Source organism: Monodon monoceros, unplaced genomic scaffold (genome assembly GCF_005190385.1).
Source record: "Monodon monoceros isolate NGI ecotype Baffin Bay Population unplaced genomic scaffold, NGI_Narwhal_1 Super_Scaffold_15, whole genome shotgun sequence".
NCBI lineage: Eukaryota > Metazoa > Chordata > Mammalia > Artiodactyla > Monodontidae > Monodon > Monodon monoceros.
The window spans coordinates 69,744,076-69,757,895 of NW_021703771.1; the positions used below are offsets into that span (position 1 = coordinate 69,744,076).

Below are 13,820 nucleotides of genomic sequence, written 5' to 3' on the forward strand. Positions count from 1 at the left end.
GATAATAGACAAGCCTTGGATGACCTGTTTTTTTGTTTGTTTGTTTGTTTCCCTCCCTCCTCCCTCTTTTTTCCTTGCGGTAAAATAGTGCTGAAGAAAGAGGGCACTAGTGTACAGCCTAGATCGCATCCCTGCACCGTCTGGATTAGAGCTGAGGCGTCTGCGAACCGAGCTTGGCCGCGGTACTCTGGCCCGGGGACCACAGCGCTGCCTACCCGGACTCAGGTCCGTCTCAAGTCCAAATTCTCCAAGCAGACCCAGGTGAGCAGACACCTCCCGGCGGGGGAACCCACCCACAGTGACAGACACAAGGTCCCAATCTGTGGGATTTTTTCTCCTTGTCCCAGAGGCATCCTCGATTATTTCTTTCTGTTAGTCCGGCTTCCCCGGGAAGCGTCGGGACGCATGGGTGCCTGGGTTGCCTTTCTTCTTTTGCCTGCCTCACCCCCTGTGCTCTTGCTCCTCGCCCGCTCCCTTTGCTCCTTTCTCGTCTGACCCTCACCTTGAAAACGGGAGCCGGAGAGGGACGAGAGAAAGAGCCAACTTCAGCCCCGCAGGCGGCTGAGATTTGGCGCCTCTGCCCCCGAAGTGGTAGGGTTTGAATATACCTGGAGGAGCAGTAGCTGCAAGGAGAAGAGAATGAGGATGGAGGGGTACTGGGGAAACGAGGAGGTGTGTGTGTGTGTGTGTGTGTGTGTGTGTGTGTGTGTGTGTGTGTGTAGAACGCAGGGAGGGGGGTTGGTGAAGTCGGGGGTTGGCGGGCTTGGGGGCTGGAGGTTAAAGAATTGCAACTCGCTGGTCAAAGCGTCCGCAAGCGGGGCCCTGCGGAGGAATGCCTCAGCCGCTTGACCAAGCACTGTCCAGGGTTCTGAAGGAGGCAGGACTGAGCTGCCGCCGCCAGAGCAACCAGGAAGCTCCCCTCTGTTCCCTTTCTAGCAACTGTGCAAAGCCAAAGGTCTGGATTTAGGGAAGTGCAGGGGTCCCTCCATCCCCCTCCCTCCATCCTGGGTCGCGGGAAACAAGTTACCTCATCTGTACCCTTTCCCCCTAAACGTCTACAATAAGCTGACTTCTTGGGGGGGGGGAGGGAGGGGGGATGTACCAAAATCCGACATGCGGAGACTTTTCCAGGCGTTGCCTTAGTAACTAATATGGATTTCCTCAAGCTGGCAAATTTATATTTACTACTTGGGTAGTACGTTAGGGTCTCTTCAACCCCTCAAAGTTAAAGTAAAATGTGCACCCCTGGTTCGAGTTTATTTTGAAGTAGCACTTCTGCCTTCATAATGAAAGAGTTTCCAAATTTCTTCTGGGGAAAAAAGTTGATCTTTTCAAATCCGGAAAGTTCTCTAAGGTCGAAAGACGCAGCTCCTTTTTCTCCCTCTTCCCTCCTCCCCCTCCAGTCAGTAATCGTGAGGGTATTTGGGCACCTGGAAGAGACTTGGAGCTGCAGGAGGGGACGGGTCGGCGAGGCTCTGCGCCTCCCGGGACGGAGGAGGGTACTGGGGGCCGAACGCGCCACCTTCCGCCTTGACCAGAGCTGCCGCCCAAGCTGTCCCTCCAGCCGCTGTCATGATGTCCTTCCAGCCCATATCATGAAATGCACCGGTCAACTCTTAACCAGCACTGACTCCAGAGTTTTGACACAGGTCCTGTAATAACGGAGCTTTGACTTCCTTCCTGTTTTGCCGGCAGCGTCCAGCTCACCCGAGCCATCACGACTCCCATGGTACCATTGGTCAGTTTACCTGGATGCATCAGTGAAGAAGGGGGACTCGAATACCCCTAAAGACGCCACCAGGGCGTAAAGGTGGTCGTGGAGGACCAGGAGGAGGAGGAGGAGGGGAAGGAGGCGGGGGTGCAGAAGCTGAAGTCGTCGGACAAGCGGCGTTGGCGACAGGGGAGAAGCAGGCGTCAGGCGTTGGGTCCGCACTGTGAGCGCGCAGAGCCTGCTGGCTGGACCAGCGTGGGAACGCGGCTGGCCGGCTGTGGACGGCGTCCTCAGCATAATGGTCCGGCTCCTCTTGGTTTTCTTCCCAGCTATCTTTTTGGAGATGTCCCTTCTCCCCAGAGGCCCTGGCAGGAAACTGTTGCTGGCAGGAGCCTCGTCTCAGCGCTCAGTGGCCAGAATGGACGGAGATGTCATCATTGGGGCCCTCTTTTCAGTCCACCACCAGCCTCCGGCCGAGAAGGTCCCCGAGAGGAAGTGTGGGGAGATCAGGGAGCAGTATGGCATCCAGAGGGTGGAGGCCATGTTCCACACGTTGGATAAGATCAACGCGGACCCGGTCCTTCTGCCCAACATCACCCTGGGCAGTGAGATCCGAGATTCCTGCTGGCACTCCTCTGTGGCTCTGGAGCAGAGCATTGAGTTCATCAGGGACTCTCTGATTTCCATTCGAGACGAGAAGGACGGGCTCAACCGGTGCCTGCCTGACGGCCAGACCCTCCCCCCAGTCAGGACTAAGAAGCCCATTGCCGGCGTGATCGGCCCGGGCTCCAGCTCCGTAGCCATTCAAGTGCAGAACCTGCTCCAGCTCTTCAACATCCCCCAGATCGCATATTCCGCCACAAGCATCGACCTGAGTGACAAAACTTTGTACAAATACTTCCTGAGGGTTGTCCCTTCTGACACTTTGCAGGCAAGGGCGATGCTTGACATAGTCAAGCGTTACAATTGGACCTATGTCTCCGCGGTCCACACGGAAGGTAGGCATTGCATTTGGGGAAGAAAAGTGCACAGAAAGCCAGGGCATTGCTTGATGTGCGCTTGGGATCACAGTGTTGTTTCCTGTTTATTTCCAGCACCGTGGGAAGAGCCTTTACCCTTCTCCGTACATGCCCATCCAGGCATTGCCTTGCATCCTCATCCTCCTATAATTATAGTGTAGGAAAACTGTCCCATGGTGTTTCTGGGGGTAGCAGGAACCAAAAAGACACCAAACTCTCCATGAACAGTGCCCAGCTGTAGTTTTTGGACTTACATATTTGTTTGTCCTGATATTCTGAGTTTGTGTTTATTTGCCCAAGATGTTATACTACCCTTAAGTGACTGGCTATGATTTTCCAAGCTTAATAGACTAATCCAATGTGAGCAGTTAGAAAAACAAAAAACAAAAACCAAAAAGCAAACTGCTGTCCCCTACAGTGGACTTGAAAGCTTTATCTTGTCATGAACAGCTGAAGGTGCTTCTTTGTTCTGGTGTGCCCCCTTCTTACACATTTATAACTTACCTGTAAATATTGGATTAATGCAGTCATCTCCCTCAATATATCAGAAACTTATGTTTTAAATTCTGGGGTACCTTAGATACAAAGGAAAAGTAAATAATTTAAATAGTTTATTATTTTTTCCTACTTAATAAGTTAAAATTGTCCATATGCCCTCACTCTCCCGAAGAATTATCTTGTCTTATGAGCAATAGCACTAATGACCTCTTGGATTTGAATTTTGGTTTCTCGTTTGTTTGTTTGCTTTCTAACACAATGACTTTGCTTATTAGAATTTAAAGTTAGACAAATTATAAATTACTAATAAAATGATAGTAGATATCATGTTTAAAATAACTTTTAAAAGTGAAATAGATTATACCTGAGGTTAAAAACTTAGATTTATACAGAGTCTTACAGACATGCATTCTCAAATAATTTATTATATATAGATTTTCTTTACTCTTCTCATCTTATCCTATACTGATTGTTGGATAAAATGAAACTTTTGAGTCATCTACTTTTAACTCCCTCAGGTTTATAGAGAAATTGAGACCCAGGTTACGAATTAATGTCCAGGACAATTCACGTGTATATGCTGGCATATGGAAGAGAATCTTGAAGGTATTGCTGCATTTATATTTCTTAATATCAAATTATTAACAGAAAGGCCATAGGTATGACTTCATGTTATTTTAACAGTTACACAGTATTCAGTTACTGGTGTGAAGTCTGATACAGAAATTAAGAAGCATTCTTACTGAAATGGTGATATGGTTATGTTAATGAAAACTGATGCTTTAACTTTAAAGGGAGCAGAGTTTTTAGGACAAACAAAAATTGTGTAGAAATTTCAGACTTTGATTTTGGAGAAAAAAAACCAAAACACCTTCCTGTTGCAGTGTTGTGAGTTCTAAAAACTGAATCCTATTTCTGAATCTTGATTTTTCATAGTGAACTGCCTGCCTCTTTTTCAACAAAATCACATATTACTCTTTTAAGACACAGATTTAAGTTCAGATTTTAACTCCTTACATTTTTATGGTTAATGTTAATTTCCTACATTTTTTTGTTTAGTATAGTTTCCTCCAGTGCTTAGATGGACCGTCTTGAAAGCCCAAGTTAAAAATGTGTTAATTATCAGCATTAGAGCGATCTCTCTAAAAGGGAATGGCAAAAAGTAGATTGAATGTGATTTATTTAATTATTTAATAGTTCTCCCTCAAATGAGCTAGGTAATTGATTATAGATATTAGAAGTGTAAATACCTCCTCCAAGAAGAAGTAATACATCATTTTTACAAGGTAGTTTTATTTTCTGTATTTTATTATGTCATTTTATTTTGGGGGTGGAGAGGAGTGGAGAAAAGATTCCCCCTCCCCCCTTCAATATGTTTTCCAGTTGCATCCTTTTGCTAAAAATAATTGCTAATAGCGCTTTGTGACAACTAGAGTTGTCTTTTTGGAAAGTTAATTGGACTTGTGTTTACAAATTATGTTGAGGAAGGGCTGATATTAAAATTCCACCCTTGTGTTAGTTTGGATTACTTTGTTCCCTTTCTGCCTTCTGACTTGGGTTGTAAGGCAAGGGTAATGTCCGATAGCATTATAATAGTTGATTACAGACTAGGTTGTGTTCATAGAACAGCATTAGAGCTAACTTTGGTGTCTATTTTATTACCAAGAAATGATGCCATTCACCTTGCCTTTTATATACATCTTATTTCTTCTCAAAGAGAATTTGTTTCCTCTCTTATTAGATATAATTCTGTGGAAGCTACATTGCTTTTATTTTCTTCTATCTGCAAAGAAATATAACAGTGTCCTTTGTATAAGCTCCAACTGAAAATTTATTTTTTCTGAGGTTCTGCCCTCCTGCTTCTCAGGGACCCATAGTGTACTGGCCTGCAGGCACTTTCTTGCATCATCTAGTAATTTTCCTGTCTTCAGACTGATGGGGTCACCTACTGGTGACAGTTCCCTGTCAAAAAGCAGCTAAGACCACATATCAGTGTTGTCTCTGCCATCTGGGCACTATTCAGGAAGGAAGCTAGATTGTCTGGATATTAGCAATTTGGAGTTTAGAAATTCTTCTAAATTTCTAAATTCAGGACCTCCAGTGACCTTCACCTCTCCTTTCCAAATTAGCCATTCTCTAGTCAGTTTATCATCACAATTTCTTTTATTAGAAGTTAGCCTAGTATAGTTAACATTAAAAGTAATAGGTGACTAGATTAGCATACCTTCATTTCTATGGTTAATATTGCTTGACTTTAAAACCATAGATGGAGCATCCTATTCTTTCTAAAGTTTTATATCCCTTTATTATTTTACTTTATATTGAAGTTAAGCTTGGAGGTGTTTTCTGGTTTTGTTTTAATCAGTTAGAATTCAGTTGTTATATTCTTTTACATACTTTTCAATCTTCTACCACGTCATTTGTGCCACACTTGTCCTCTTGTCATAACTGTCAGTTTACCTGACATAAAAAGAGGATCAGTTACCAGCAGCATGAAGTTACCAGCAACAGGCTCTCCAGAAGATTTTTCAGGATTATTTCCTGAGAGGAATATTGAATTAGGATCTGTCAAAGGGAGGGTACTGAAGCAACAGAGCCTTGTCCACAAAGAAAAATCGAGTGCACTTTGGAGCAAGCTGCTCACCTGGCATGTGTCTTTAAATATGCTAATCATAGAATACAAAAATAGCCTACTTTTGTGAAGAATATCTCGGCCAAGGACATTGTATTCCATCCTTCTGATAAAATGTAGATTCCCCATCAAAAAAACAAATTTATCATTTCAAAAAATTGTAGAAAACAATACTTAAAAAATAATTCTAGTTGATTAAATCAAAGCTTTGGATGAGTCCAAAAAGAATATTCTTTGAGTTTGTAGCTTCAAAAAGTTAAGTTTTGGGGTTGAATACATTTTCATTTGTTTTAAACCTTTCTCTCTTAATATTTTGTCTCATAGTGTCAGAGGAGTACGTGATAAGGGATTTAGTGATGCTGCTGTACGTTTTTGTTTACAGTTATGTTTTCATTGTGGTGCACCTTTTTTTTTGGACATTTGCTTACACTTTACATGAGATTGGCCTTCTTTGGCTTCTCTTTTTCTTTTTAGAAGCTTTGCTCTATTTGATATAAAACACTCTAAAAGTCTAAAGGCATCAGAGGAAAATCCTCCTAAATCATAAGAACATCAGTTAACTATTACTATAGCTAATGCAATTACATATAAGAATTTTATTTCTACTAAATATCATATTTTTCTATATATGCACCAGCAACTTTCTTTATACCTTTCTTATCTCGATTCCAAACTATTTTCACAGTAAGTCACCTTAATAAATGTTCTGTTTTATCACAATATAAGGAGTAGAATGTCTTGAAAGGTTATTTAGGCCAACCAGTTAAAGATGCTTGAAACACCATTATTACATCTTTGCCCAGAAGTCGTTCCCATAGGCTCTAAGTCTCCTAATTGTGATTAGGATTTCTAATGAGAGTTGGAGAATATACAACTTAAATTCAGAGGCAGAATTTCACCTATTAGTCAGTTTTTCTATTTAATGACCTGACTCCCTGAAGTTTCTATCGACTACTGGGGATCATCCAAGCAATTCAAATTTCTCTTCCATGTGATATTTATTATCAATGAACTCTCTCTCTTTTATGCTGTACCTCACCAGTTCCTTCACCCATATATTCTAATTTTTAGTTCCCTTATAATCACAGATAACTCAAGTAGATCTTAGATCTTAGATAAGTTATTATCCAAAAGTCTTTTTGAAAATATGAGCTGATACTAGGCTACATCTCCTTTCTTTTATACTTGGTAATTTTTAATATTGTTATTATTATTCTAAGAGTAAGACTTTGTTTTTTGTTTCCTTTTAAATGTAGAATATTTAGCTTAAATCTGCCTTATCAATAAGTTATGGGACTTTGATTATTTAATTCATCTTAGCATCCCAGCTTTGTGTCCTCAAGATTTGACTATATATGATAAAACTGAGTAAGAGAGAGTCAAGTGTAAATTCCCATAGCCCATTACCAGCAAACTACTAATCTGGGTGGTCACTCAGCCTGTTATGAATTTCCTTGACAGTAAGTTTTTTCATTACATACTATACCACTTTATAGATAAATAAATAAATAGCATAAAAGTAGAAAAATCATCACAGCACATTTACAATTCTAATAAAAAATTTACTACCCCAAAAACTGTTTATAAGAAATTTGAAGACTTGGTCTCAGTTACTAAGTTCTTTACACTCTAAAGGGATTATAGTTTGAACACATGTAAAATGAGTAAAAACAAGTTATTACAGTATAGACATTTAGAAACATGAGTTTATATGTGTTTAGGGAACACTGAAAGAAAATATTGGTGAGTGTAATTAGCCAGAAAAAAGCTGGAGAAAAGGGAATTTTGATTAGTTTTTTAATATGGCATTTGTAAAAGATAAAAGCAGTAGTAAGAATGTCCCCATGGGGAATAAAATAAGCAGGTCTTCTTGGCTGGAGTGGAGAGTGTGGGCTGGGGCCTAATAATAAAGATAGGAACTCAAATGTGGGTTCTTATATTCTGTGATTCCATGACTGTTTATCTATATGAAGGACAAATAATGGAGAATCTTGAAGCATGAGCCAAAGAGTTTTGATTTCAAGAAAGAAATGTCAAAGCAGAGTTTGATATGATTCAAAGATAATTAAAAGAAAGTGAATTCTTACTGAAATGTGTAGGGAAGCTGCATTGGATGGGGAGGGAGAAAACTAGCCATGAAAGTTTATGTTTGTAGAATTCTAGGCACTAGGCTGTTAAAATAATTAGGAAGAATAAAAGTACTTCAAAGGAATACTTTATAGGAGAATTCGATGTGCCAAAGAGTTAGAGACGAAGAGTCAAAGATATATTCAGTTTTGCAATCCTGAAGGACCAGGAGAATTTTGGTGTAATTAACAGGCCTGCAATAAGTAGGTTTTAAAATCACAATTCTTTATGTTTAAACTACATGGACTTAGATTTAATATGTTCAACTTGCTGTGAACTTTGGCCAAGAGCACATACATTACTAGCAAGAGTGGGTGTCTGGACAGAATAAATCCAGGCACAGTCATAAGTTACCCTATTTGTGATTTAAAAACAGTGTTCGCATCCTACCTTGTTTACCGAGGACCTTGATTCTCTTGACTGACTAACCTGGGTACTTGATAGTTGACTTCTTTAAACTCCAACCTTTTACACTTTAAACATGTTACAAGGTAGTCTTTGCAAATTATATTATATAGTTCCCTGGCATCTTTTAAAGAGAGTGCTGAATTTAATAGGAACTTTTCTTGAATATACGAAGTAATCGTGAATGTCAACTGTTACTTATGCTGGGATACAGTGGTAATCTTGGAGCCTGTTGAAAAACATAAAGCCACTCACTCTTATCAAAAATGGCCCAGATTGTCATACTTTTGAGTTTCTTTGTTATTTTTTTCTATATTGACTAGACTTATTAAGCCATTTTCTAAGTTAGTTAATCAGTATTTAGTTAACAGGTTCTATGTACAAAGGATTAAGGTGAAATACAAAGATGAAAAAACGAGACACCTTTATTATTTTGAGAAATCTTGAACTCTTCTTGATTCTTCTGCCATACCATCAATCACCCTGTGACTTCATTTGCTTTGGAACAAAGTTTACAAGCAGCTAGCCTGCATAGGGTAGATGGTGATGGCAACTTCTATTCTGTGTTTCTACCATGTGGCTTTGCAGTTGCCATTCCTCTTTAAACACTACATTTTTTTCTCCTGGTGGTCTATGGAGCTAATATATAATGATGGTTTTATGGATTTTTAATAACTTTCTGGGAGGTGGCTGGAGTGGTGTCATCATAAAGAAGTTTGTCAGAAGCCATATTTTCAGCAAAGACCACAGAGGGCTGGGAAGCCGTGGCTGAGGACACAATAGTTTAGTAAGCACCTACAATCACTGAAAAAATCAGCTCATAGTGCATGCTGTTCTGACATTATTTTGGAAGCAACATCTCAGTAGGAGAGGTTGTCAGTTTTCAGAGAAGCTGTAGTTGAAAATCGGAGTCAGGCTGAGACATAAAGTCTTGTCAAAATGATGTAGCTGTCTTAGCCATCAAAGAGCTATCATTAGATTTTAAACTTATGTAGAAATATTTATGTACTTTATGTGTGCAAGTTCTACTAATTTTCATGCTTAATTGTCTTCTATAAATGTCTACATTTTAAATTTTCATGAAAAATTATAATTTTAATTTTCTTCAGTCTCATGGGAAGTTTTGCTTTCTTAAACTTAAGGCATTGTGGTACCAAATACCAGCATTAATGTTTTTATGAAGAGTATTGGCTCAAGCAGAAACTTGGTGATCAGAAATGATCATTTATCAATTTTATGATCATCTATTTTAGTTACTTCATGGCCAACAAATTGAAGATTCAAGGCAATATCTAAATGATTCAGATAAAAGCCTTAATTGGCAATTGAAGAACAAGGAGATTTTGAGGAGCATTTCTTTTTTTGCCAAGTAACTTATTTTGCTTTCTAATGAAGACATGACCATTTATTCATTGATAAATTCATGCATCTGCTATGTATCAGACATTGGTCTTGGCACTAGGAACACATAACTTAAAATAATAATAATAGTTATTATTATTTCATTACTGTTATTATTATTGTCCTCAAGGGTCCTATAGTCTGTTGGAAGAGACATAGAAATATATAGGTAGTTAAAGGCTTATGGGTTACAGAAAGTACATTTAATCACTTGAAAGAATAAATGCATAAAAGACTATGGGAAATAATATACATTCATCTCAGTTTTATTTATAAAATGGGAATGATAATCACTACCATGTTATTTACTCACAGCAGTGTTTCAGAGAACAAGGAAACAGTATGTATAACTAGCTTTCATTTGCTTTTGTTAAACTGCCATCAGTTAGCCCTTCTTAGCTGATGAAAGTTGAACACGTACATGAAATCAGTTAATAAGGTGAAGACTTTTGAATCTAAAACTTAGTAACATAAAATAAAAATGCAATTCATGGTTAAGATAAAAGTTCAGCTTGTGCTATAGGTTTCATGTTGCAAATGAGAAAACAAAGGCCTGGGGAAATAAAATGACCTGCCTAAGACCATAACATTCATTAGTAACAAAGCCAGGACTTATTCAAATTTGCGTTAGATACTTTCCTAACCCAAGGATCTATTGATTGTTTATTTTTATTTAATTTTATTTTTTTTACATCTTTATTGGAGTATAATTGCTTTACAATGGTGTGTTAGTTCTGCTTTATAACAAAGTGAATCAGTTATACATATGCTCCCATATCTCTTCCCTCTTGCGTCTCCCTCCCTCGTACCCTCCCTATCCCACCCCTCTAGGTGGTCACAAAGCACCGAGCTGATCTCCCTGTGCTATGCGGCTGCTTCCCACTAGCTATCTGTTTTACCTTTTGTAGTGTGTATATGTCCATGCCACTCTCTCGCTTTGTCACAGCTTACCCTTCCCCCTCCCCATATCCTCAAGTCTGTTCTCTAGTAGGTCTGTGTCTTTATTCCTGTCTTACCCCTAGGTTCTTCGTGACATTTTTTTTTCTTAAATTCCATATATATGTGTTAGCATACGGTATTTGTTTTTCTCTTTCTGACTTACTTCACTCTGTATGACAGACTCTAGGTCTATCCACCTCATTACAAATAGCTCAATTTTGTTTCTTTTTATGGCTGAGTAATATTCCATTGTATATATGTGCCACATCTTCTTTATCCATTCATCCGATGATGGGCACTTAGGTTGTTTCCATCTCTGGGCTATTGTAAATAGAGCTGCAATGAATATTGTGGTACATGACTCTTTTTGAATTATGGTTTTCTCAGGGTATACGCCCAGTAGTGGAATTGCTGGGTCGTATGGTAGTTCTATTTGTAGTTTTTTAAGGCACCTCCATACCGTTCTCCATAGTGGCTGTACCAATTCACATTCCCACCAGCAGTGCAAGAGTGTTCCCTTTTCTCCACACCCTCTCCAGCCTTTATTGTTCCTAGATTTTTTGATGATGGCCATTCTGACTGGTGTGAGATGATATCTCATTGTAGTTTTGATTTGCATTTCTCTAATGATTAATGATGTTGAGCATTCTTTCATGTCTTTGTTGGCAGTCTGTATATCTTCTTTGGAGAAATGTCTATTTAGGTCTTCTGCCCATTTTTGGATTGGGTTGTTTGTTTCTTCGTTATTGAGCTGCATGAGCTGCTTATAAATTTTGGAGATTAATCCTTTGTCAGTTGCTTCATTTTCAAATATTTTTTCCGATTCTGAGGGTTGTCTTTTGGTCTTGTTTATGGTTTCCTTTGCTGTGCAAAAGCTTTTAAGTTTCCTTAGGTCCCATTTGTTTATTTTTGTTTTTATTTCCATTTCTCTAGGAGGTGGGTCAAAAAGGATCTTGCTGTGATTTATGTCATAGAGTGTTCTGCCTATGTTTTCCTCTAAGAGTTTGATTGTTTATTTTTAAATCACATGGGCCACGCACATGCATTCCTCTCTCCTGTGAGGTAGGTTTATATCATCTGGTCCAGCTATGTTCTTCCCAACATTGCTGCAGTCATTTAGCAGCTTGCAGGAGACTCTTCTGTCACTGAAAACTCATTCTTACTGCTGAGAGTCTTCCTTTCAGTACTCTTGCGTGATTCCAGCATTCATGTGTGTGACCCATTGATACCTACCCTCATAGGTCGTTGATCTCAACTCTGTGTCCTTCACCTTCACTTCAGCAGCCCATGCACTCTGTCCAGAGTCTGGCACCTTGAACTCACCAAGAACTCATAGCTCAAATCTCTTAAACACCAAAAAGCCCTTGAATAATACAAGCCTATTTAACTTCTCTTGCTTCCAACTCACCTGCTCTCCACATTCCCCTGGAAAGTCTGTGTCAAGCATTTTCTCATTTGATCTGATTCTTCCCTGGATCTGAGCAACTCTACCTCTATATTTGTGCTTGTTACCAACTTGAAATAAAGGTACTTTCTCAGAGAAAATGAATTTCCAGCTTAAAGTGTCTACTCCACATGAAACTGTAGTTGAGGAGATTATAAATATGTCATTTCCCCCCCAGCTCCTTCAGTGCAGAAAGATAAAGACCGCAGAGGAGGACATTTTTTTTTTTTTTAAAGAAAAGAAAGAAGGAACCATTCTATCCCTGTGAGGTCTGTGGTCAAGAGTGGGAGATCACATTCACTCAGACAGCTCTGTGGTACCATCTCTATAACAAGTAACCAGGGGCGCTGAATAGTGAATAAGGATGCGAAAATTAAAAAAGGATGGGCAGGGGTGGATTCCAGGGGTCAGGGATAGGACTGACCCAAAGTTTCATGGAATCAGCCATGTTTAGAGAGCCATCAAGGTAAAAATGTCCGAGAACAGCCCCTTAAGGTTATTGTGCACATGAAATGAGACAGTTCTGTGTATAGAGCTCAATAAGTGTCAGATCTCATTATGTTTACCAGGCCACTGTAACCTTAAATAAGAAGATGTCCTTAGTGCAGGAGAGCGTGTATGAAGTAAATACAGGAATGTCTTGGGGTGAGAGTGTGCAAATAAAGAGAGAAGGGGTATATCTTGCTAATTTGCTAACTCTGAGCAGCACATTCGGCTTCTTTTCCTCTTCCTTCATAACAATTGCATCCATAGCAGGTGGCTCTAAGCGAAAGCTCTTTGGTTGTATCGCTTATTCTGCAATTATTGCTGGATACACTGAGGCAGTTTCCTCTGTTCTTTTTGGTACTCTAACACATGATATAATCTGTACATTATAAAGGGTAGAACAAAAAATATCAATAGACAAATTGCGGACAGTATGTTCAAGAGGAGAAACTGTTTACAGTAGAATTTAACAGGTGAGTCGAGGATATTGAAACAGTAGAAACAAATTACAATAAACAAATAATATCACCTTTTCCTGGATAAATACATATACAATGTATATTTTCACTTTTTGGTCAACAGGTATTACACTGTTGGGAAAAAAGACCATTTCAAATTTCTCTTTTAATTAAGTAAATGTTAGTGAGCATATTCTCTGGGCCAGGCCCTCTGCTATGTCATTGATGACCAGAGATAGATGAACTATAGATAATCCCTCTATCAGGAAGCTCACCATATGGTGATTACCATTCAGTTTGATAAGTACAACCATAGGAGTAGGTATGGATTAGAGAGGTGACAGACAGAGGTGTGACCAGCTTTCTCTGGGCCAGGGAAAGAAGTGAGGAAAACCACATAGAAGCTTCCAAAGGAGGTGACATTTGAAGTTCACTTCATTAGAGGAATCAGAGGAGGACACAGAGAAGTGTAAAAATATTGATGTATAAAACTAAGTATGTTCAGGGAACTCTAAATATATCACTAATTCTGGAATATATGTTCAGGGAAAGGAGTGGGGAAGGATCAAACTGAAAATGCAGGAAAGACTGAGGTCATGAATGGACAGACTTGACAAGCCAAGGAATTTAGATTCAGTTTTGTAAGTTTGGTAAGCCAGTGAAGGATTTTAAACAGGGAGGAAACATGATCAGATTTATA

The 13,820-nt window shown here is 39.5% G+C and overlaps 1 protein-coding gene across 4 annotated transcripts in view; it reads left to right on the forward strand.

The window, feature by feature from the left end:
• Positions 1 to 219: 219 nt before the first annotated feature.
• The window catches only part of GRM1 (glutamate metabotropic receptor 1), a 364,839-nt gene continuing 351,238 nt past the window's right edge, over positions 220 to 13,820 (forward strand). The window contains exons 1-2 of one of the 4 annotated variants that reach the window (XM_029223912.1): positions 220 to 261; positions 1,696 to 2,709. In XM_029223912.1, coding sequence (XP_029079745.1) covers positions 2,010 to 2,709 — 700 coding nt within the window. In that variant the 5' untranslated portion in view covers positions 220 to 261; positions 1,696 to 2,009. Of the gene's footprint in view, positions 262 to 1,695; positions 2,710 to 13,820 lie in introns of those variants that run through there. The other 3 variants (XM_029223910.1, XM_029223913.1, XM_029223911.1) reach the window with 3 other exon arrangements.